Source organism: Uloborus diversus, chromosome 10 (assembly GCF_026930045.1).
Source record: "Uloborus diversus isolate 005 chromosome 10, Udiv.v.3.1, whole genome shotgun sequence".
Classification (NCBI taxonomy): domain Eukaryota; kingdom Metazoa; phylum Arthropoda; class Arachnida; order Araneae; family Uloboridae; genus Uloborus; species Uloborus diversus.
This window is the reverse complement of record NC_072740.1, coordinates 96131409-96157830: the sequence shown is the minus strand read 5'-3', so window position 1 is coordinate 96157830 and position 26422 is coordinate 96131409. Positions and strand designations below refer to the sequence as shown.

The 26422-nt window shown below is 31.5% G+C and overlaps 1 protein-coding gene across 1 annotated transcript in view; it reads right to left on the bottom strand.

Annotated features, from left to right (window-relative positions):
* Positions 1 to 26422, bottom strand: part of LOC129231098 (TBC domain-containing protein kinase-like protein) — a 100690-nt gene that overhangs the window by 42394 nt on the left and 31874 nt on the right. Inside the window, exons 8-14 of the mRNA XM_054865345.1 lie at positions 13623 to 13752; positions 13344 to 13443; positions 13199 to 13248; positions 12987 to 13080; positions 8298 to 8432; positions 1541 to 1603; positions 1269 to 1446 (exon numbers count right to left, since the gene is read on the bottom strand). Coding sequence (XP_054721320.1) covers positions 1269 to 1446; positions 1541 to 1603; positions 8298 to 8432; positions 12987 to 13080; positions 13199 to 13248; positions 13344 to 13443; positions 13623 to 13752 — 750 coding nt within the window. The remainder of the gene's footprint in view (positions 1 to 1268; positions 1447 to 1540; positions 1604 to 8297; positions 8433 to 12986; positions 13081 to 13198; positions 13249 to 13343; positions 13444 to 13622; positions 13753 to 26422) is intronic.

The window sequence follows — 26422 nt, the reverse complement described above, 5'->3', positions numbered from 1 at the left end:
TTTTGTATGTCAATGATATGGTGCACAAAATTGTTAGAATTGAAATTTCATATGAAAAATGGCCAAAAGGCATAAAAAAGGAGAATGTCGTCAGCACCATGTTAAACTAACATATGTGAAAAATCACAAATCATGTTTTTCAAATTCGATGGTTTGCTGTAGTACTCAAAAAGGGCTACCTACTGGTTATAACTACTTCAAACGATAGTTTTACACTTAAAATTATCTCTAAAAATTAAAACATTGAAAATAACTAAAGGCGTAAGGTGAAAAAAATTTATTGTTTTGGCTCTCCTAAAAAGTGCCAATTTTCATTTGTTAGTTCAGCATAGTGACGGCAATATCTTTAAAAAAAATAGAACACAATTTTTAAAAATACCCTAAAAGAGAAAAATGATCCAAAAATGCTATTGATATCAAGAAATCTCTGGAGAATATATTTCATGCTTAAACCTAAGAGATCAAGAAAAAAATCACCAGAGAACAAGGACAAAATATGTATAGATTAAATAAATAGTATCAACTAAGTCAATTGTAAGGAATGAAAATATTCAGACAACTTACACATGTGAATTCTACAACGCAAAAAATTGTAGTTAACTTAAGCACATTTCTGTTAACATGTGTCAAGCAACAGGTGTCAGTAACAGGCCAAAAGTCTACTTTTAATCTATCCCAATCCATCTACTTTACCACTTCTTGACAGAGTGAAATAATGGGAACGGTGCATCCGCAGAAATATAAATATACATTAATGCTACATTATAAGCATACTTAATTTCACTTTTAATCTTAATTATATCTGTGAATATAACTTGGACAAAGATAAATAATGCAGGAAGGTTCTTTACTCAAGATCTATGATGTGCCTTGTATGCAACATAAAATGCTTCTAAGAATTGTTTAAACTCTTTTTACATCGTGAAAACATTTTTGGATATGGAGCTCATTGGAGTGAGGCCAATATTCTGGTTTTACACTGAAAAATCATAAGAAAAAAATGAAAAATAGATTGTGTTTGATCATTTGAAATATATTTTAAAGGCAGAGTTTCCATGAGTCTCTCTTTTAGAGACAAATGTCTATGCTTTTGAACTTTTTCCCTCTCTAGCCTCTCAGAAGAATATTAATGGTTAACACTTTTTTCTTCTAAACGAAAAAAAAATAGCTTTGAAATAACGAAAATTGAAAAATAACAAGAATTGTGTCAGAAGCATTTTGAAAAGTTTTTTTTTTTTTTTTTTTTTGCCATGCAGTGTTATTTTTACCTTCATCATTGAAATTCAAAGAAAGAAAAGGAGCACATAAGGAATCAAGGCCTTGCCAATAGACATACTGTGGGTGACTAACAACCCATGCTTTCAAAATCCTTTTAAATTTTTGATGACCAATAGGTGAAGACAACAATTCATCATACTGATGACAGCGTGGAATATCTACTTCTATCTGCAAAAATAATTCATGCATTAAAATCAGGATCAAAAACTAATGATATGAACTTGAACAGTATTTTTACAGAAATATAAAGATCAAGTAATACCTGACGATCAGTTGGAGTCACAGTTTCCTTGTCTATACTGTCATATATTAATGTAACATCACCCTGAAAAAGAGCATAGTTAATATGGTACACAAATATTAACTACTATGAACACAATAACTAAGTTTTTTTTAATACTGTATGTATAATTGTCATCTAATTCTCATTGTTTGAAAACATTATCAAAAAAACTCAAAATATTTTTAGCAAAAGGCACTTTGGTTCAGTTATATCAAGTTCTAGAATATACTAATTGAAAACACCTGTACACTTCAAAAGCATGCATTACAAAACACATGGATAAATGTTTAATGCTAGTTAAAGATTGAACAAACTTGAATAACTTTTGAAATTGATTTACTACTTCCAAGGCTATTCTGCCGTGGGCAGGCAAGGGGCAGTAACTGCAAATTTTAAATTTTTTTCTTGTCATCTATTTTATGTTAGCCTTATTGTACAAGCTTGCTCATTTGGTTTCCGATGATATTGAAGTGCAAAAATGAGCTAATATAGTAGGCGCCGCTTAAGGTGATCAAGGTTATTGTTATCATTCGCTTAATGTGATCAGAATCACGAAGTCCTGGAATATTTGTATATTAACACGTGCTTAAAAAGTTGGATATTGTAACCAGTGTCTTCGTTTATTGTTATCACTTTTTCGTAAACTTTTAATTTTTGTTCCTCAGTTAAAAGAAATACAAAACAAATCCTGACAAGTAGCTTCCAGAAAAACAAGTTGAATTTTTATCAATAAAGCAGTATTTTTCTGCCTGCTCAGTTAAACTAAAAACTTCACTCTAAGCGGTCAAACATTTTAGCCATGGAGAAAAAGCACAATAATTTAACTTTCAAAAAAAAAAAAGACATTTTAAAGCGCTTTGACAATTTAACAGTGATGAGTCAAAGAAATGTTGAAGAACAAGTAAATAATTCCCAACCATTACTTTGTAAATTATTAAAAAATCGCGAAGAGATTGAAAACAAAATGAAGCTAAATAAAAATTTGAACAACAAGCGAAACCGTGTTGAAAGAAGATGGTGAAGTTGAATCTGCTTTGATATTGTGGTTTACGAATGTCAGGGAAAAGGATGCGTTCGATTGCGGCAAAAAGTAGATCTTGCTTTTAAAAGGGAAAAAAAAGACTTTGTAGCATCGGCTGGATGGTTAAATCGATTGAAAAAAAAGAGCTATTCCATTCTGCTAACCTAGTAATTTATAATTTAAAAATGTGTTTAGTTGAGGTATTGTAATTTTAATTTGCAGTGGTAAGAATAAATGCTTCTTAATTGAAAAAAATCATTATTTTGTCTGCCCTGGATTATTTTCGGTTGTTGTTATCAGTCGGTTATTGTTATCGAACTGTGTTTGTCTCAAAGTGATCACATTAAGCGGCACCTACTGTATGTCTCAATTGTTAATATTGAATCTCAAATGTGTTTCTTCAAATATTTTGAAACCGATTTCTACAGATACTGCCGTTTATCTGCCCAAGGCAAAATAGTAAATAATAATGGAGTTGCACTTAAGGCCCCTGACATAAAAAAAGGGAATGTAAAAACAAAATGCATACATGAGAGACAAGAACTATGACCCCCCCCCCCCCCCCCCAACACCATCACACTTTTTTCTTTATTCCAATCCAACTTCTTAGCAATCAGTCAAAAAATTCTTCTAATGATCAACTTATCCACAACTTTAACATAAAACCAAATTTTGAATTAGTAAAATGATGAAAGGAGAATGATTAGGTACTTTATGATTTAAGTGTACAGAAATTATTAAATGCTTAAGTATTAATAGACACCAATGCCCATTCTATTAATTTAATCACCATGATTCATTTTTTAACTGTTATTCATTATGGTTGCGTTCGCATACCGCAACCGGTAGCCACCAGTCAGTTGATCACATGACAACTAATGACGTCAGCGGTTATTCACCAGTGGTTCACCAGTCGATGTTTCATTGAATGCTTTCGGTAGATCCCTGGCTACTTAAGCAGATGAATAATGTGCAGGTGAAAATGTTGGACAAAAATGTGACGTGCTTCAATCAACCAGCTTAAATTTCAATCGACCGGTGAATCTACCGGTAAGCCATAGAGCAACTTTGAAAACAACCAGTTAATCCGTAGCTCTATTAGAATGTTAAGGTCTGGTCGACCAGTTGTGGTATGTGAATGCAATCTATAATACATTTAAATCACTTGCCTTTTATAATATTTTGTAAAGTGCAAAATGTCCCATTAATGGATGCATTTTGAAAGTAACCTCATTCAATAAATTGACAAGCTGTATGAGTTAGTTGACCTAGTTCACTAACAGATTGTATAAAACATCATAATAAATGTTAAGTAAAGTCACACATGTTTAATTCAATTAGTATATTGTTATTTCTGTTTTTCTATTGAGTGGCAACAGTTGGTGCGTTTGTTAGAACAGCTAAGTTTTGAAATGTTTTGAGAAGTTTTGGTAAGAAATATTAAGTAGAATGAAGCATATGCATATGAATTGACAAAATGGTGAGCATTTAATGTCGTACCTACTAATAAGCATCTAGAATCACTCTAAAATCTGCCAATCATTCTAGATTGATATACACCAGGGTTTCTCAAACTTTTTAGCCTTTGGATCCCTATTATGGACGAAAGTTTATTGTGGACCCTTGTCATTAGAGTGTAAACTTAATTAAATTAACAATTAGAGGGATTTATCACTACTACATAACAGGTAAGTAAATAAAAATGCTTAACTTTATTTACAAATTTTGGAGTAGGAAAATCAAGTTGAACACACAGAAACCAATAGGAAACAAAACAATTAAAATTCAAAATAGAGCGTTGAACTAAGGGGAAAAGTGAGGTTGTTTTCACTGACATAACTTTAATATATTGGGTTTAATTGTTAACAAATGGAGTCGAATATTAGGATCAGCATCTAGACAGCTTTGGTATTTAGCTTTGTTGGCTACATATACTGAAAATTCGAATTTACATCAGTAAGTTGTCGGAATGAGAAGAACCGGCTTTGCTTTTTCAACACTTGAAGTTTTTGGTTTTCCAGCCAAAACCATAAATGGGGGCAGGGTTCCAAAATATCCTGATATTTTGGAAAATATCGAAAAATCCGATATAATACAGGGTTCATACACTTTTGGTTAAAAAAAGTTCCCTGACTTTTCCAGGTTTTCCAGGTTGTTTTTTAGAAAATTCCAGGTCACTCGCTTCATTAAAAATTTAAGTTTAAATAGTAATATTTTCAAAATAATTAAAATTATTTAAAGTAGCAATGCAGAAGAACGGAAACTTCTCCCCTTAGATTGAAAAAAAAACTTTGAATTTTTTTTCCTTTGTTTTCTTTGTCAAAATTTTAACTTTATTTACAAATTTTGGAGTAGGAAAATCAAGTTGAACACACAGAAACCAATAGGAAACAAAACAATTAAAATTCAAAATAGAGCGTTGAACTAAGGGGAAAAGTGAGGTTGTTTTCACTGACATAACTTTAATATATTGGGTTTAATTGTTAACAAATGGAGTCGAATATTAGGATCAGCATCTAGACAGCTTTGGTATTTAGCTTTGTTGGCTACATATACTGAAAATTCGAATTTACATCAGTAAGTTGTCGGAATGAGAAGAACCGGCTTTGCTTTTTCAACACTTGAAGTTTTTGGTTTTCCAGCCAAAACCATAAATGGGGGCAGGGTTCCAAAATATCCTGATATTTTGGAAAATATCGAAAAATCCGATATAATACAGGGTTCATACACTTTTGGTTAAAAAAAGTTCCCTGACTTTTCCAGGTTTTCCAGGTTGTTTTTTAGAAAATTCCAGGTCACTCGCTTCATTAAAAATTTAAGTTTAAATAGTAATATTTTCAAAATAATTAAAATTATTTAAAGTAGCAATGCAGAAGAACGGAAACTTCTCCCCTTAGATTGAAAAAAAAAACTTTGAATTTTTTTTCCTTTGTTTTCTTTGTCAAAATTTTAAGTTTTTTTAAACATTTTGTTCAAAATTGTTTTAATTTGTTTACTATTTGTTGAAAACAGAGTACTTTCAACTTATTTAGCATTTCTTTGATGCCACGTGTCACGCGTAATATTATAGCGTTTTGCTGTAGTCCTGCAGCAACCTTTTAGCATCTGCTTTTGGTTTACAATACTTCTTTTTATTTTCTTATTAGTAAGTTACACAAAACATATTGAGCAAAAATGCAAAGCTAAATTTCAGTATAAATATGATTAACTTGTTGCATCAATTGGCATACCATGTAATGCATAGTAACAAAAATCAACATCCGCCGATCATAGGCCAATGCCAATAATCTTTTTTTTTTTTTCACATATTAAAGGACACTTACATTAAAATTTTAAATTTTCCTTTCCAGAAAGTAATAGTTAATTTTCAAAAATTCATAACTTTTTGCACATTTAATGTTGTTTTCAATAGTACACATTGATATAAACATACTACTTCCATTGTGCAAATGATCAAATATGGCGACAAAGTGAAAAATTTAAAATAATAAGTAGATTTTTGGATTTGTAGTATAAAAGTAGTAATAAATAATTAATAATCCTTAAAAAATTACAATAAAAGCAAAATAGTCAATATTTAGCACATAAAGAGTCTAAATCAATTAAAACAAAAAAATGTTATGAAGATTAAATTTTGCATTTTTCGAGAAAATAATTACAAATTATCCGAAAAAAAAGGCATAATTTGTGTTGTTTTCAATAGTTTGCATTGCAATTAACATCCAATGCCGTTTTCGGGATCTTAGGCACTTAAAAAGTCTAGTGCACTTCCCTCTTGGGAATGACCAAATATGGCGGCTATGCCCAAAAATAAGAAATAACTTTTTTAATTTGTCGCGTGAAGACAATTAAAAAATAATAAATCTTCATGAAACTACAATTCATTGAAAAGTTTTTATCACATTTGCGTTCAAGGCAGTGAGGATAAGATTAAGTTTTAATAACAAAATTTTTCATTTCTCAAGAAAATTATTTTAAATAATAATAATAATAGAAAAACAATTTGCAGACCATTTTTTGTTATTTTCATCAGTTTTCAATTAAAGAAAACATCCAATTCTGCTTTGTTTTCAGAAACTTAGGCATTTTAGGATCGTATCTACTTCCATTTTGTGAATGACCAAAGATGGCGACTACGTTTCACACGTAGCTGAAAGGGATTTTCCGATCAAAAATAAAAATAAAATAAAAACGATTTTCCTCGATCGGCCCTCCCATCTACAGGTTGTGCTTCCGAAGCAGTAAATTGTCTTCTCTCCTGTTGAGTTTGTGCATAATTCCTGTTCACCTGACTTTCTTTTCCTTGGGAACTACTGAGAGCCAAAAATGGCGGCTGTTGAAGATTTTTTGGGTCGCCACTTTTTTCATTGCTTTAAAATTGTTACAATTTTTTTTAAATACATCGATAAAAATGAAGATTAGATCACATAAAACAAAATTCCCTGGGGTAAAATTGGAAAAAGAAAATTTTTGGGGACACATTTGGAAAATTCCCTGACATTTTTGACTATGTCATTTTCCCTGATAATTCCAGGTTTTCCCGGAGCGCACAACCCTGAAACGAACAGAATATTGTGGCAACCCATCTAAAACTTTAGGCAGTAGAAAGAAATGCGCTCCCCTCACTGACTCCATGCAAGAAAATCTTCGCTCTTTTGGCGCATTTTTCGTTGTGAAAAAAAACGTTCATTTTTCGATTGCAGTTTTAAGTAACAGCGTCGGTTTAGATAAAAATTTACAATTTTTTTCGTGAAATCACAATAAAAACGAAGATTAGATCTCATGGTACTTAATTCCTTGGGGAAAAAAATGGAAAAAAAAATTTTGGAGGACAAAATTTGAAAACTCCCTGACATTTTTGACAGTGTCATTTTCCCTGACAATTCCCGGAATTCCCGGAGCGTACGAACCCTGTAATACTTCTTCTTCTTCTTCAAGGATTAGGCATATAGCCTGTTCCGGCTTCATAGTCGCTCCACCACTTCCTGGACCTACCACGGTCTCGTTTGCCCCTTGGTCTGTAATAAAAGGCAGCTCTCGGAAGTCTCCCTCGTGCCATACTTCGACAATGGTTTTTCCAATGGTTACGATATTCCGTAATTTTTTCATTGAGACTGAATATCTGTAATTCCCTTTGAATAATTCATTCCTTATTTTGTCTAGGATAGTGCAGTTCTTCAGAGATCACAAATACTTCATCTCTGCTGCTTGAATTCTACTAGTTTCTTGACTGTTCAAAGTCCATGTTTCAGAGCTGTATAGTAAGGTTGGCACCGCCATAACATTATAGAGCTTCAGTTGTGTTTCCTTTCTCGTTTTTCCCTTAAGGGTTCTTGTAAGGGTTCCACATAAATGTTCAAACCTATGTAGTTTGTTTTGGACATCATTGTCGTGGTCAAAGGTGATGTCACATCCTAGGTAGTTGAAGTGCTTCACCTGTTCAATAATTCTATTATCAATAACAATTTTACTTCTAATTGGCACTTTACCCCTAAATGCCATTGTTTTAGTTTTCGGGATTGAGATCTTCATATTATATTCTTGGCATATCTTGTGGAGTATGTAGGTGGATCTTTGAAGATCGTCTTCATTTGATGTAATACTTGACAGTAAAATAGCATGTTGAAAAAAGCATCTTACTTGTATTTTAAATCAACCTTCAATTTGAAGACAAGAAAAAAGAACGAAAGCATATGATTAAACATTCATTCTTACTTCAATTTCAAGTAAAGCAGCCCATATCCATGGCCTATAAAGAGGAGGAACGTCAACTTTAGCATCATACAGAATTTGCGCCCTTTTGTATGGGTATGCTTCAAGCTGTTTTTTAAACATTATATTACGATGAAGCTGTAAAAATAAGAAAACAGCTTTACGAAACAAAATATGTTTTGGTAAAAGATGATTATTTAATAAAATTAACTTTAGTTGATACAATGAACAGTGGCATTCAACAAATCAAGTAGAACCAACCTTAAACACATAACTTATGAAAACAAAGGTTCAAAATGTGCATGAATGTCATCATGGATCTTGAAACATAAGATCCTAACATTTTAAACACATACATAAAAATATCAGGCAAGTTACTATCCCTTAGGTCAGTATGTCACAACTCATTGCCCGTGGGCTGCATGTAGCAGTCTCATTCATTTTGTCAGCACTTACTAAACATTAAAGAAATAAATACTGACACTGTCTGCCAAAATGTTTCATTATTAAAGACTTTTAGACAGTAGAAATTTGACTGGGTGAAAAAGCGAGACATGCTGAATTATGAATCCAACCATTTTTTTTCATAGTTGATTTTGGAAATAAATTTGTTTGAAAAATTTGTATGGGAAATAATGCTTCAAGAAATTCGAAAGATAAATTTTGTGGATTTTAATGCAAAAAAAAGCAATAATTAGCATAAAAAAACGATTGGCGGAAACTAATGTGTTTCTAAATTTGGGATTACAAAAAAAAAACCTTTATAAAAACAAGATTAAAAATTGGACACACTTTTCTGATCATCTGATCATTTTTAAGAAAGTTCATTAAACTTGGTTTACGTTCTTTTTAAAATACTTTATTTTCTGTAGATGTGGCAAACCCTATATAAAACTAATCGTTTTTAAGAACTGTATGGGCCGCACCTGTTAATCCATCACATCGTCAATTTCTAAATGTTCCAAAAGTATGGTATAGCATCATATTCAAGTCAAGAAAAGATATTTAAGAATCAATCCAGTAGTCACACATTTGCAGAGCAAAAATTTCTTCCGAATATTGATGAAAAGCTCTAGATGTCATTACTATTTGGACAACAGGCAGGTTTTTAAGCATCCAGAATAAATACTAAAATAAAATATCAAGAAATACTGAATATAATTCCTAAAACCTTTTTTTATGTATAAAATTCTTTTTCTAGGAGATCAAATATGACATTGACGTGAAAAGTTTCATTTTATTTCTTCGTTTTTCAATTTTATGCTAATTATTTTAAGCAGTTTACTTATTTCTTGAGTCACCTAAAACTAAACAAGTATTCCATCAAATAAATAGTTTTGAATGCCAATTCAATCTTAACAATTTTAAGTAGAAGGATATTAAAATAAATCACCAGTTTTAGTTTTTTTTCCTTTGGGGGGGGGGGATTTTCAGACTGAAATGTAAATAAATGTGTCGTGAAATAAAAGTTTTGATTCAGGTCAAAACAATGAGAAAAAAATGTCATTTACTCTTTATAGACCAGCATTTCTCAACCTTTTTTGATCCAGAAACCAGCCAGAGCTTCTGAAAAAAAAAAAAAAAAATAGCGGACAAATGTTTTCCCCCCTTTCTTTTCTTCTTTCTCTTTCATTTTTTTTAATGAAAAAAGAAAAAAAATTTGCTCTTGCAGACAGTTTAAAACATGTAAATTTTTTTTACGAACTGGTAAGGTTTTTTTTCCCCAAAAAAAGTTAACTTGAGGACCATGAAACACTGGTGATTTAAGTGTAATTTTTGGTCTTTTGACCCTATGATGAAACTTCCACTGCTCATGGGTACTGGTTTTATCAACTTAGTTTACTTAATTTATCTATCTTGTTATGTAAACTTGTCTGCTTGTTATTTTATTGGTGTTTATATTTACCTGGCTTATTTGTTTGACGGCTTTGCGCATCTTTGGGCTTGTGGTTTATTCTATTAATTTTTTTCTTCTAAATGTTTTCAATATATATATATATATATATATATATATATATATATATATATATGAAGAGTCAGGGGGAAAAATGCTTTCAGTCCAAAAATTTGGAAATTCAGGTTTTTACGGAATATTGTAGTTCAATTCCGTCTCTATTGACCCCGCAAAGCAAAAGGGAGAAAAACGCTACCAGTCCACAGTAATTTAATAAAAACTAATGGCACTGAGGGGGGGAACGCTTTCAGTCACAGCGCGGCGCAATGACTGAAGTTTGGTAAATTTTCTGCAGGAGTGTTTTGGGTTGAGGAGTAAAATCCTTGCTTTAGTCAAAAATGAAAACATTGAGCAAGAATTTCAAGCTAAAAAAAAAATCAGTTTTTAAATTTTATTACTTTTCTGGTAGATTTAACTTCTTACTTAAATGAAATTGCTTTAAACTAGGAACTTAAGGCAGAAAATTTTAATATCTTTCATGAAATAATATTTAAGATAAATTTTTTTAAAGTTCTACTACAGATCCTAAGTTTTTATCCCCTTAGAACTAAAACTTGCACTGTTAAACAGCCCATTGAGACTTATGCTTTCTACCTTTTCATATTTAAATTTTTGATTTTTAGTCAGCCCCCCTCCCCTTCTACCAGACTAAAAAAAGTAACAATCCTGAAAAGTTCTTAAAACTAATCTCCAAAGAGCATATTCCCAAACTGCATAAATTCTATTGGCAAACTATCATTGTCAGTCAATAGATATGTGTGTGAAAGTGTTTTTTCTACTTTCAAACAATTTAATGAATATGATTGATTTAATAGAAAAAACAAGAAATTGCATTTTCAGTGTCTTCCCAGCTTGAGACGTTACTGAATTAGCAGAGAACTTGTCATAGCAAAAAAGTAATATATCAGGAAAGCAATAAAAATGATCACATTAATTTCTCAACGGCAAAATATAGTGATAGATAAATCTAGGAAGCATACAGGGTTTGTCCGGAAAGTAATAGGTCTAATTTTCTTCCGCCGCGACTGTACTTCAGAGCATGCACACACCGGCTGCATTCGGTAGAGGGCATTCCTAGCTAACGAACGAGCGGCTAGTCGGTTGTCCCGAGCACCTGAAGAGTCAGGACAGGCATTTTCGCGCGACGTGTTTCTGTGAGTGGTGCAAGCCAAAAATGCAGCGTTCGTTAGAGCAGAGGTACGCGATTAAATTCTGTTCAAAACTCGGTAAATCTGCAACAGAGACGTTTGATATGATCAAGCATTTTTACCCAGATGTTGCTTTAGCAAGAAGTGGTGTGTTTCGGTGGCACCAGGCCTTTTTGGCAGGCCGGGAAGAGGTCGCCGATGAAGACCGCTCTGGAAGATCTTCGACTTCAAGAAACACCTGTTGCATTGTTAAAGAATACTCACGTATTGTGAGTGTAATTGTGCCAAAAGTTGCAAGAAAAAATCGATTATGTAAGACAACAAAAGCCTTTATTGAGGCAAAAATTTTATGTAAATAAAACATTAAAAACATTTGTTAGAATAAAGAATGAACTGGGCCATTGGGTATTTAGACTATTGCACTAACTAAAATAGCAAGAAAAAATATTTAAATATTGCACTATATCATATCCTACATTTGCTGCCTAATACTAATCCTGTTTACAACCTTGAGTAAAAACTTTCAAGTAGTGAGCAAAATGACTAGATGAAGTTCAAATCTTATACTACCAACATGGAGAAATTCAACTTAGCATCTTACAACTTGGAGGTAGGCTGAACATTCTGCTCACGTTGATACAACTTACGAACTAGTTGTAAACAAGCCTTCACATGGCTTGTTTACAACCAGTTGGTACACGTGGTCCCATTGGTCCACGTGTACCAAGTATGATCAATGTAACAACTTCTGGAACCTTCTACGACTTTCCCGCTCATGAGAGATCGTGACGAGGGCGCCACCAAGTAGCGAAAACATTGGAAGTACGTATTCGAACTTTAACTTTGATGGAGGATGTTTACCGGATGCTTACTGATATAACATGCGGCCAAATGCCGTAAGTAAACACTCAATTCTTATACAAATCTTTAAGCAGTAAGCAACGAGATAAAAATAATATAGGGTGAATATACTATTAAAAGATAACAATGCCGACAATGTGACTTGGGTGCGAAAAGTTTGCGTCGACTAAGTATTCGTTTAATTGCCCAAATAAACGAATACTTAGTTAAATTTACCAAAATCTGTGGTTCATGACATTGTGACGGTGCATTTGAACATACGCAAGGTGTGCGCGAAGTTGGTGAACAGCTAACTGACCAAGGCCGGCATTCCAACGTTTCCGCAACCGCCCTACAGTCCAGATGCGGCCTTCCCGGACATTTTTTTGTTTTCTCGCCTGAAAAGGCAGATGAAAGGCAAGCATTTTGAGACGACAGGGGGATCCAAGCAGCATGCACCGCGGCTCTCAAGGCTATTCCTTAGAATGCCCACCGTGACGCCTTCAATGCTTGGAAATCGCGCTTGCAGCGCTGCATCGATGCAGAAGGAGTCTATTTTGAAAGTTTTTAAAGAATTATAACAATTGGCACAATAAATTTTTTAAATTGACTCAGTCCTATTACTTTCCGGACAAACCCTGTAATTCGTTCCTTAATGTGGTTCATAATTTTCAACACTAAAGTGATAAACAGGTTAGACCACACTGCTTTAGCAAATAATTATGTGTAAAAACTTGTCGTTGAAATTACCTGATATTCAACATCTTTTTCTTTAATGATAAGAGGTAATTTGGCTGTTTCTATCAAAGCTTGAAAACAACTGGAATTATGTATCCCATTTAACCTGCAACTCCAAAGAAAAACATTAAATTATTTCCATCATATTTAAAGCACAAATAAATAAATAGCTAATAGGTCAAAACTTGAATGCAAATTCAAACTTTTTTAAAATATTCACTTACACATATTCTGTGAGAGGATAATACACTTCAGGATCAACATCTCTCAGTCTCTGATATTAAGATAAGTAAAATAAATCAGTTATTTGCAGTAATTAAACTCAGCTGTATAACTCAAACTGTATAACACAACAATTTAGCAACTCACATGTTTAAGGGGCTCTAACGGCAGAGTTAATACTGAAACGTCTAATAAATAAGCACGATCTTTTTCCAATCCAAATTCTTCTCCTTCTCCAGCTACAATCCTGAAAATTTTCAGATTTCAAAGCTTAGTTACATTTAACTATTAGATCAAAATAATGAAAATAATATAAATATATAATTATTATAATTAAAATAATAATTTCCAAGAAATGTCGAAAATGTATTCATTTTATGTGACTAATGCAATGAATTGATTGTGAAAAATTCTACTATGTATTACTTGGATATAGTAACAACAGGGGGTTTAGCTTTAATGAGTTCTTGCCTTCGCAGCTCAGCTTCCAGATCACCACCAGCTAGTTGCCATAGATAATACACTTCATGAAATGGTCTGTTTGCTAAGTGATCAACTAAAAATTAAAAGAAATATCAGTTGCAGCATTATTTTAAAAAATATTGGATGAAACATATGTGTTATTTAATAAATAGTTGGGCAATGTGGGGTAGTGAAATGGTGAAGTATTTACTCTGCTTTTAGCGCGCCACCTATCTGGTAATACTTTAACAATGTAATAACACAAGTAGTCTATTCCAGTCAGGAAAAAATTATCTCTGAAGATCAAAGCATATAATTTTTTTTTTTTTTTTTTCCAATGGGGCTGTATAAGAAACTCACCTCAACAGGTGTCTGGGCCATAACCAGACCTAGTGCGCTCCCCAACAATGCATCAGTCTTTCATGTGTCACCATTAAGGCGCTGATGCATGACACAGTAGTAGTTTTTTGACGCCCAGTTTCTACTTGATGGGGGCACCTGGGCTCTCTTTTGATGCCAAATTGCACTAGGAATTTAATTTAGACGAGGGATATTCTAAGCCAAATGAATACCCTAGGGATTTTTTACATGCTGTATCATCATATGACATGGGCGCTGATGATTTTCTGTATCTTGAAAATCCAACGACTGGCCACCTCGGGCAGGCCAGAACCCAGGTCCACAGGCTTAGAAGGCCAGCGCCTAACATCAAAGCATATAATGATGCAAGCAATTTTTAAAATTTGGTATTCAATGTAATATTTTATTGTAAGTCAATTTTTTTTTCAATATTAACAAATGGTTAAGTTCTTGTTTTTAACATTTTAAATATCAAGTTGAGACTTACTTTAATTTTCAGTACAGTATTTATTTATTTATTTAATATTAAGTTGATTTGTATTTAAATATTTCGCATAATTAGTCAAGTACATGCGGGGCAAAGTGAATGGGGAAAAGTGAAACAGTTCATTTTGTTTACTTATTCAATCATTTACTAAATCACTTGAGCATCCATTTAAAACTAATTTATTTTCATTACTTTATTTAACTATTCACTCAATTACTTGTTCATCCAAATTTGGCAATGATAAAACAAGACAAATTTTTTAAGGTAATAAAAACATAATCAGACCTCGACTAAGCATTTGTAAAATTTTAATTACTCAAACAATGTCATCAAACATTAAACAAGGTAATCAAGCACAATTAAAACAAGCAACACAAGGCTTACAATCTAATTTGCTCACATATAGTCTACTCCTACTCAAATATAAACATCTATGCTACAGTTTTTTTTTTTTTTTTTTTTTTGCAGGGTAACATCTGGTACCTTTCAAATTTTTTGTTTAACAAGGCTATTTTATTGCACCAAAGAACTATATAGTTCATAGCAGAGAAACTTTGAAACATTATCTTTCGCAGACAATATAAATTAAAAACCACAGTTAAAGCAAAGTAATTTAGTCATCACTTAGATAAACATGAGAAAACTGATTATTTAATAATAAGATTCAAAATTGTATGGCATCACATGGTCTTTATTTCTATAAAGTATCAGACACTGTGACCAAAATATATAAATACATATACTTAATACAATAAAGACAGTTCTTCTAAAGATATACGATATTTTCCTGTGAATTATCCGCAGACCACCTATAATCCGCAGGTCCTAAAATCAGCCTGAAGAAAAAAAAGCTTTGTATAATCTGCGGCGTCGTTTAGTCTGTGGATAAAACGATGTAAAAAAATAAAGTTTGAATTTAACATACCATTTGAGCAACTAAACTAAAAACGTGAAAAAGTAATTACTTTGAAGGCATAATCAAAATTAATCTAAAATATAATCTAAAATATAATTATTTCTTCTTGAAATCTTGATTATAGTACGCTAATTACTTGAAAAACAAAGAGTCAAGACAAAGGAGCAAACGGTCTAACCTTCTGCAAATGGCTACTTATTTCACTGTAATCTTGCTTATTTTACATGACATGAATCGCCAATAGGAACATTCAAGCAACATAAAATAACCAACATACAGGCAGACAGTGAGGAAGAACAAGCATGCTTCATAAAATAAACAGTCGGCGTACGGTCTCGATTGGTGAATCCTACTGTAAAAATATTGAGGCTCAACGTGTTGGTGTTAAGGGGGGGGAAAAAATCACAGATAATCCGCGGCTGCGTATAATCCGCACCTCATAAACTTTGCCTTTTTTAGCAGATAATCCGTGGATTATATGCAGGAAAATACGGTAAATGTCTTTTGTAAGAGGTGGAGACAGAATAAGAAAAATGTCAGGTTTTGCACCTTGTGCGAGTACACAGAGGATTGGTGAACATTGTGAATTATTTAAGCTTGTTTTTGGTCTAGTTCTATGTGCTTCTCTCCATAACTGCATTATTATTATTATGTACACCTCTACATAGATTCAAGTGAGAGGTAAATTGCAAGCTATATTGTTTATAGACCAGTAGGTTCAAGACAGAAGCATGCCGTTTACCTGAAAATCATTTCTTCTGTAACTAAAAGAACTGTAAAATCAAGGTTCAATTAAAAAATCAATTGTTAAATCAAGGCTCATTATGTAAACCTAATGTATGATTTATTGCAGAGTATAACAGATACTGGTTTTAACCTCAACCAATAAATCAGCTTCCAAACTTTTAACCCCTTCCCTCTCTCTCCCGTAAAAATGATGGGCTGGGGTTTCAACCTCCATTTTTCATGCCTGTGATATTGCCATGCTGGAGTGCGCAATATTAACGCAACAAAACGGTTAAAACCAATTCAATTCTTTTGAACGGAATACATTTTATTTCTCTTTTTACACATTAGATGGTAGTACCTGTCAATTTCAAATTTAATTGCAGATAGTTTTTTTTTTCACCAGATGTAGCACTAATCGGATATGTGTTTTTGTATTATGCAATCTTAGCCCAGTTACTTCCTTTTCGTTACACGAGGCGTTAGTTTAATTCAAAGGCATTTTATTACACAAATACCATGAAATCAAAAGAAATGGTAACCATCAAGCGAATGCAAAGTTTGTTGTTCCAGGAGGGACGAAAACAATAAGAGATGCAGGAAGGAAACTCGGTACTACTGTCTAGATTGTGATGTTGGCCTCTGTTTCTCATGCTTTAAAATTTACCACACAAGAAAAAATTACTAATTTTTACTTATATTACACAAAAGTATTTTACTGCTTGCTGGAAAACCAACATTCAGTCAAAAGCCTGAATGCTGGCTATTCATAAAATTTTAAATTTCAATCTAATAAATATAAAAAATTAAAAATTGAATGCACATGTTGTTCGTACACTTATTTTTATATAATTTTCTTAAATAAAAAAAATAGACCCTTTTATGAGTTTTCCTGAAAATTATTCTATCATTAAGGGGTTAATATAATCTGACAATTGTATATGGTGGTACGATCAGTATTTTTGGAACCTGTTCATCTTTACAGAAATATTGTAATGTTGCATTGTGAAAATGTCTTTTTTTTTTTTTTTAAATCTTTTGTTACAAAATATTTTTTCTAAAAATTAAAAAAGTCTTTAGCATCAAATATGTAAAACTAATGCAGATAAGTAGTATGTTTAGAATGAATTTATTTATATTATAAACTGGATTATAATATAAATAAACTGAATTTATTTATATTATAATGACCTCCTATAAGAAAAATTAAGAAACTCGGGGCCAATTTAGGCAAATTGCAATTCTAATTACTTTTTTAAACCCGTTGATTTTTTAAAAATAACTATAATATTATGAGCACATTTTTCCAAAAATTGTACTTTTTTTTGGCGAAACTCAAAAATGAAATTTTAGAAAGAAGCATTTAGCAGCACAAGGAAAAAAATTACCAACTATTCCATTTCGATTTATTTTGTTTACTTCAGTGCATCTTAGCTGCGTGGACAAGAAAAATGGTACAGCTGGGGTATTTTCAGCATAACACAAATCCTTGAACAATGGATGCAATAATAACTGTTTGGCTTCTGGTCTGCAAGTAAAATAGTTTCAAATATATAAGAGTTACTTTTCAGACATTTATGAGCAAACTAGTTAGTACAAATTATCTTTATAAAAAAACAATTTTTTATTCAAACAGGCAAAGAAGTTCTTTATAACTCTTTAGACTTAACTTAAGATATACTAAACTAAAAGATTTTGGATAATTATCTTCACTTGTTAGGAAAACCTTTGTTAAATTATCATCAGGAACTTCAAAACTACAGAAATACTTTCTATTTTTCTCAAATGTTCCAAACAAAGCAAAAAAAAGGGGGGGGGGGGGAATACCAGAAGGAAAAACGTCTTAAGAAATATGATAGCAACCCAATGTTCCACAAAAAAAAAAAAAAAAAACTCAAACCATATGTGAAAAATCCCAAGATCACATATTAAAAACTATTTTTATACTTTAAAATAATGTTATTTTCTATTTAAGTTAAATAACATGCTTTTTTTTTGGTACTTTTTTGTCAAATAAACACTAATTAGCATTGTATGCCAAATCCTATCATGATATTTTTATTTAAACCACTAAATCTCTCTGGTATTGAAATTTTGTCAAATGGTTAAATCACAAAGAGGTATTATTAGCTTGATCGTTAGCCGCATGATATTGAGATTGAAGGTATAATTTGGTAAAATACCAAGTATCATTCCTTATACCCACTGAATCTAGATTTAAAAATTATCAAGAAGGAAAAATATCATTAATGACAAGAAACAAACACTATAAGAGACATCTGACAAACATAAAACTTTTACAATATGTGTGAGCCTTGATGCTTTGGGAGAAAGCCGCTTCAAGTTCTAGGCCAATCAACATAAGTTTTTCGGTGTGGATTTATATTTACACTTCATATCACTGAATGAAAACTTATTTCACTTCTATACATTGAATACAAATTTCAAATCAACTGATATGCAAATAGCAAATGAACAAGTCTGTTTCTAACTATCAGGAAATCAAACACAATGCAAGATGCTCAGAAGCTAGTGACTGTGGTTTATTGAGATGCATTGTGGTTTGGGATTTTGTACAACAATACTTTTATTGGGTATACTCTAAGACGCAACTGATGTAGCCAGCTATTTTTATCCCTGTGACTTCAGAAATAAACATTTTTTTTTCCAAACAATAAGCATTTTTACACTGTGCATTCTAAAAGTATGGGAAAAAATGTGGAATTCTATCAACAGTGACATAAGGTATGGAAGCTAAATTGGTTTACAGACAAAATGATGTTCTGTGAGAAAGCAGTTAACTGCCGCATCGATCAAAAATGAGGTACAGTACCAAGTTTTTACAGATTCAATCATTTTTCTTGCTGTCATGTTCATGGTCTTATGATTCTGGAACATAAACAGATTTGCTTTTTATAAAGCTAGATATCTGATTTACCTTCATCATCAACAACTAGTGTTTCAAGAGGGTTCCGTCGGTTTTTCTTCCCCTTAAGTGTCAATAATATGAATGACTCATGCTATTATTTCTGATCCACCATAGCTCCACTAAATTCCCCTACACTTAACCGCTATAAGTTTTCAAAAAAGGTACCCATATTATAGAAATAGGAGAGGTTCCCAATCTGCCTCTTTGGCACTGCATTGCTTACAATATCCATGGCAATACAGATTGGCAGCAAGTATATTGCATTCAAAATCAATAGAATATACTTGTGGTGCATGTGGGTTGTTACAATATTATTTTCACACCATTTTAACATGGAATTATAAACAATCCCAATTCCTCTTCCATGAGTTAGCTTTGTGTGTTGTGAATTTCAAATTTGACTGTGTAAGAAAATACAGTGAAAATCTATCTGATAATACAATAATAAATAACTAGCAAATACCACTAAAATCAACTGTGTAAGAATACAATGGCAGAAGCGGAATACTTCCTTTTTTAAAGCTTACTGAGAGTTTTAAGACTATTGATATTCCGAGTCAAGTTCGTAATTGATGACATTTTGGAATCATTTTTTAAGTTTTATTTTTATATTTTTGTAACAAGTGAGTTTTTCATTATTACAGAAGATTTCTTCCTATACTTCTAATAACTTTTTCTTCAAATTTAACATATTTAAATGAAATGTGAAATGCAATTTAGAAAATTCCAGCTGTTGATTGATGGAATTAGGTGCACTTTTTTTTTTAAAACTTGAAAAACTATATTATATTTGAAAATATCATAGAAATTTCAAATGGAATTATAAACTATTTGGCCTTTTCACTAATATAAATTTTCTGCAGAACATAGAAGTTCGAAAAATATCTGCGTAGCATATTTTAATTGAATAAAGAGATAAAGAGAAAAAAACTGATTAAAGAATGAGTTTCATGGTTTGTTCTTAATAACAACTATTTTCATTTGACTGCAAAACACATAATTAGGAAATATATGGAGACTGCTGCACTTTGAAAAAAATTAACATCAAGGTTTTTCCTCATTAAAGAAGTACTTTTTCGATCTCTCTCTCTCTCTTTTTCTTCAGATTATTCTAAAAATTCAATCAAGTAAAAAAAAATAAAGCTAAAATAATACTTTGGCTATTGTAAAACTTCCTCAATGCATAAAATGAAGTAATGAAAGCTACTTAGAGGTAGGCTATTCTGCTCACCAAGTGGCACAAAATATTCATTGGCTATGAAAGATTGATCAATAGATGCCTTGGACACACTATCTCAATATGAAAGAGGGACTTAAAATTATTATTGTTGTGTTGCAAATAACAAATAAACATTCTTTTTGGAATATCTGATTGCAATCAACAAGAAAAATGCACAACTTGATACTGTACAAATCGTGTTAATCAAAATTTACCTTCTGTGGTTTAATATTTGTGTGATGTGCAAGATGTACTTACATATGAACACCCAGGCACATACATACAACTTTCATAACAAAACTGATCCAAATGAATTTGGAGATAGTTGAAACATGTATATTTTGGCTACCTACAAGTTTACACACACTTTTAGATATCCTGAAAATAGATTTTCGGGAAATTTAAATGGAAGTTTGCTGAAATATGAGTGATAAATTTGTTGTGAAGCAAATTCATTATCCTCATTGAACATAGAAGTAAAAGGTGCACTTCTTTATGTTATCCAGACATTGAAAATTTTTATTGCTAAGAACTTTTTGAATGGTCAGAGCTTTCAGAAATCCAGGATGGCGTGAGTCCCAATTACCTCAGATTCTCGAGACTTTAGTGTATTAATATTTTTACATATAATTTTAAGTAGACTTTTTTTATTTTGTAAATAAGATGAGTTAGATAAATGCACAAGTTCAATGCTATTAATTTAGCTGAATGAGTAATTTATTGAAAAAATGTGCAATTAATATACTTTTGATACTTGAAATTATTTTATACAATACTAGTGCATGCTAAAAAATCTTTTTATGACATTTAATTTGTTCGACACTGTGCATACTGATAACCCAGCACACGGGTAAAATTTTTATGTAAACTCGGGGAAAACAAGTCTGAAATATCATGTGACTGTCCGGAACAGAGGTTACAGCAGCAAACACTAGGGGGAGTCAGGAAGATATAACTCAACTCCCTAATTTTGTACATAAATTTGACTCAATTATATTAAAAAAATCAATCAAACTTCAATAACATAACACATAACATTGTTACACCACAAGAAGTCGTCACTCAATTAAATTAAAACTCTATTGAACACGATCTCGTGCGTCTTTTACTTCTCAACAATGAGGTGTTGCCATTCAGCAGTTTGTGTAAAATGAAAATAAATATATTTAACAATTGAAATACATTACAAATATGGATGAGGTGTTGCCATGTATATTACTAGAAATGATCATATTATTGATTGCGAAGAGCACTTCACACTCTTATTGTTAGAAAAATAATTAATTTTAATTCTTGAAAACAATTTCTTAAATCCTATAATGTTTCTAAAGTAATGGAACTTACTTTTCAATTCAAACTCTGAGAGAAATTTACCCCGCTAGCTAACTGGCGCAGGAAATTCCCCTGATGTAAAAGCCTATGATTCATGTTGTTTTCTTACCGCGATGGTGTGACGCAATGGGCTGAAATTGAGTAACATTTGGCTGACACATAGCAAAGATAATTTTTGAAACATTCAGTTATCAGGTGCACAGTGTTAAGATGTCTATACTAACTTAATTTATTCAAAATTTGATATAAATACGAGCACAATTAAAAAAAACTTATCTTTTTGAGCATATGCTTTATTTTTATTAATTTTGTTATAGATGTAAAAACCACTAGAACTACAAATGAATTTCATTTAGTAAATGAAATAGTAATTTGGTATAGTAGTCATAATTTGAGCACTTAAAATTTGAAATAAATAGTATTGTCACTTATATTTAAAAACTTTAATGCCAATTCTGCAGAAACTGATTAGATTGAAGTACGATTTTATCATCGAAAGGGCTTATTAGAATACTATTGAAAACTGTACATGTAATTAAAATAAGTACAAAACTTATTTTAATTACTAAGTACAAACAGGTCTAGTACTTGCAATGAATCTTTCACTTTTGGTCAATGGTACACTTACACACACACACACACAAAAATAGATTTTTTTTTTTATAAATATGTAATTCATTTTGCATATATCTTTGATTGTCTGCATGTAAAATTTCTAGCAAAACATTTTGATTCAAAATTTTTACCCATTTTTAAGTTTTAGAATGGTTAAAATAAAAGGAATACATTCTGGTGTTTCAAAATGAACTGTATTGTATCAAAATTGAAAACGTCAAACATGAATAAATGTTCAAAATGAAATTAAAAATACCTAGATTTAGGCATAATGTTTAAGCATTCTGCAATAAACAACTGCACATCCTCTGGAGCACTCTGAAAATATATTTTCCATGAAATTGGCATACACAATGAAAAAAAATTGAATTGTGCACAAATCATTTTCAAAATATTCATATGGTTCAGCAGCGAAAAAGATGATTGCACTCTTAATATGGCACTGAAACCAACTGTAAGTATTACATTTCTTTAGGGTTAACATATATCTAATAAAAAAAATTCACTTGCATATTTTTACCTTACAGAGACAGACTTCTGTATCTAGTAAATGATAAAAAGAGCTGTCCCTCATTTGTATTTTAGAATTGGGTAATATTTTTTCACTTCTTCTTTTTATGTAAAAGGATAATAATTGGGACTTTATATCAGGTAAATCACTAGTATTTTTAATTTCTGAGATTATTTCTGAAAATATTTTTTTTAATAAAGACATCTACAAAATCATTTTGTGCCTCATATTTCATCAAATCTGTTACCAAAGAACACTAAGGGACAACCACAGCAATTACGGATGTTGGTTTCATCCACCCACAGTAATGGATGGTGTGTGGTGCCCTTACAATCCCTAACGGAACTGTTCATGACCACTTATGACTCTAGTCGCTGTGGTTTTAGATATAAGATCTGGTTTGGTGGTGCCCATTTCCTTTATAATTTACCACCCTAAAGTCACTGAACAGATACAGATCTCATCAATCATCTATATAAATTCATGAATAAAGGTTGACATGAAGTGATTATATGAAGCAAATGAAATACATTTTTAATAAAAAACACTTATACTAGTTAAATATTTACCTATAGCCATTTCCTTTTCAGTAGTATAAATTTATTTTTAAAGTTGAGTATTGAAATTGAATGTCAAGTCCATTACCTATTTTTACTTCCTTTCACAAAAAAGGAAGTATTGTATTTGCAAAGAGATTTTCAATCAAAAATGGACCTTAATTTCCATTTTGCTCACCCCCCGAATGAATGTTGAGTTTTTTTTTTTTCCGACCCGACCACACGTGGATACATGCCTAATAACATATAGACACCCAAAATATCCATTTCCACGTTTACCGAGCTAATTACGACGAGTTTTCTCACGACGTCTGTATGTATGTCCCATAACTCAAGAACGGTATGTCCTAGAAAGTTTGAAATTTAGTATGTAGACTCCTGGTGGGGTCTAGTTGTGCACCGCCCTTTTTGGTTGCATTCAAGTGTTTCTAAAGGGATCTTTTGCACCTCGTAGGGGGAAATCATTGTTAATTTCGATGCAAACTCAAGTGGTGTTATAATTTGGTGGACACTTGGCGATATATCGCCAGTCTTTTGGTCGATAAGTTTTGTTGCCAACTTGGCGACAAATTTTGGGACTGTTTTTATTTTTTTAAATCTAGTTCAATTTGGCCACTGTTGGTCATATTTAGAGAGCTAACTATTGACTCACATTAAAATTGCAATATTGGGGAAATAACATTAAATTGGTGTAAAAGGAAGTCATGTGCTGCACACATTAGCTCTTTTTTTATGTTAAAAAAATATAAATATATTGTTTTCTTTTGTTTAACGTTTGTATTTATTAACATTTTTTTTAAAAATACGTTTTTAATGATTCTTTGAAGAGATTTTGCCTAATTTCTTATTGTAATTGATTAGCATATAGGGTTTTAAAGATATTTTGCTGTTATTCTCTAAACCATTATCAGTCAAGTCAGTTACCATGTTACTGGTAACGGATTTGACGGTTCTTCCAAATAACTTATGATAAAATTGTTTTTATTAGAATTTACCAAGCATTGAAATATTTTGCTAGTAGTTAAATGGATACAAAACCTAAACATTGCAATTGAGTTTCAGATATTTTTACTTATTTGTGTACCTAAAATAAATTGAAATTTCTAGTAACAGTCGAGACAAAGTGATCCACAATTTTGAGGAAAACAGTTCACTAAACATCAAGTTCAAAAAACTTGAACAGTCGGATGCAGAAAAGTTGTGTTGCTAAGTTCTGAAATTTTAGAGCTAATAAGTTAATATTTTTTCCTCCAATGGCTAGTATATATATATATATATATATATATATATATATATATATATATACACACACACATAGCTAGATAATGTAGACGCACACGCGCACACCGTGCGCGGAAACATTTGCCGCTGTGGAGATATATTTGCTGCAAATATGTATTTCGCTCAAAACTTTTAAATTAATATCAATATTAAACAATGGTTATCTTGAAAATATGTAGATAAACTAATGAAATTATTTTCTTGCTTTCATGGATACATGATTGAAAACACAATAAGCATTGCATTACTGAAAATTTTACCTACCCACTGTATAAATTTTTAAATACTTGCAGATAGTTTTGAATTGTGTGCGCAGATACTTTATATTTTTTTTCTTACTATGTATATATATATATATACCAAGAAACATTAACATAAACTATTTTGAACCTGGACAATTCAAACAATTTAAATTAAATTAAATTGAATCAAGCTTTACTACTCAGTTCAATAGGTGCCAAAGCCAGCACTTTGATACTGGTAGATGAAAAATTTAATACAGGGTTCCCATTCTTCCAGCAGATTAAAAAATTGGGCCTTTATATGGCCTTTTTAAAGCACATTTTTTTAAACTATGTAGCGCCACTTCACGCCAATGTCACACAACAATTATTTTTGATGCCTTAAATTTGTTATATGTATTTTTTTAAAATCTATCATTCATAATTGATGAGAAATTTTGAAATGCATTAAAAAGCACTTTTTTTTTTAATTTGACAGCAATGCTCTAAAATGTTATAACGAAAGTTCTATAGAAGCTACAGAGTTGTATGATAGCTCATTTTAAAGACAATTACATGCGCATGAATTTTATATGTTTATGTAACTAGAATAATTGGTGTGATTTTTTTTTCATAAAAAGTTAAGTTCAAAATTTTTAAAGATAGTGTCTTTTAAAATTTTTGGTAAAAACACATGATTTTTATTGCACTTGAACGAATACAGAGAATTTCAGAGTGGGAAGATGAAAGGATCATCAGTTACAGCAAATGATGTAGGACACATTACTGCAATTTTCGCTAAAACTTTGTAGTAACTGCTTAACCCTTCATGCTCCCACTGAAAAATTTTGGACATTTTCATAAATATGCATTAAAAACCAAACAGAATTTTTAAAAAAATTCAAGGACACTATCACAAAAATGTTTCAATTTTTATATTTTAAAATTTTGTGGAAGATATTTTTTCTCAAAAATTATTCAAGTTACAAACTAAAGAGAAATGTAATTTACTTTAAAATGGGCAATTATAAATTTCTGTTAGCGTGATTACAGAGGCAATTATGATAAAAAAAATTGAATTCATCTGGGAGTACACTCTCAATTAGTTCACTTTTCATCTCAATGGCAGTGTAGAAATTGTCTGCCTATTTGTTGTACTGTATATTTTGATACAGTTCAATTTCACCAATATCCTCCAGCGATTGCTTAGAAAATACACGTGCGAATAAATCATTTTGTGTTTATGCTCACATGTTCATGGTCAATCACATTACCTCGACATTAGGCTATAAAAATTATTGCTTTAAACATGTGCTGATTTCATCGGAATAACTGGTAATGTCTGCCGGAAGTCAGCAAACAGTATTCAGACAATTTCGCCTAAAAGTTTATTATTGCTGTTCAAATCTTGCACAATCCTATGATGTGCTTCGAATGAATGCTTTTACTCATGAACCATAGTACACTTATCCCAAATTATAATTGCACTTTTTTACAACACTACAGCCATTCCGTTTTTTTTTCCTTAATGTTACACATTGCGTTTTATTTGTTATGAATATGTAATAGGCAACTTTAAAGCTCAATGTGCTGTTCGTCTACCATCTAAA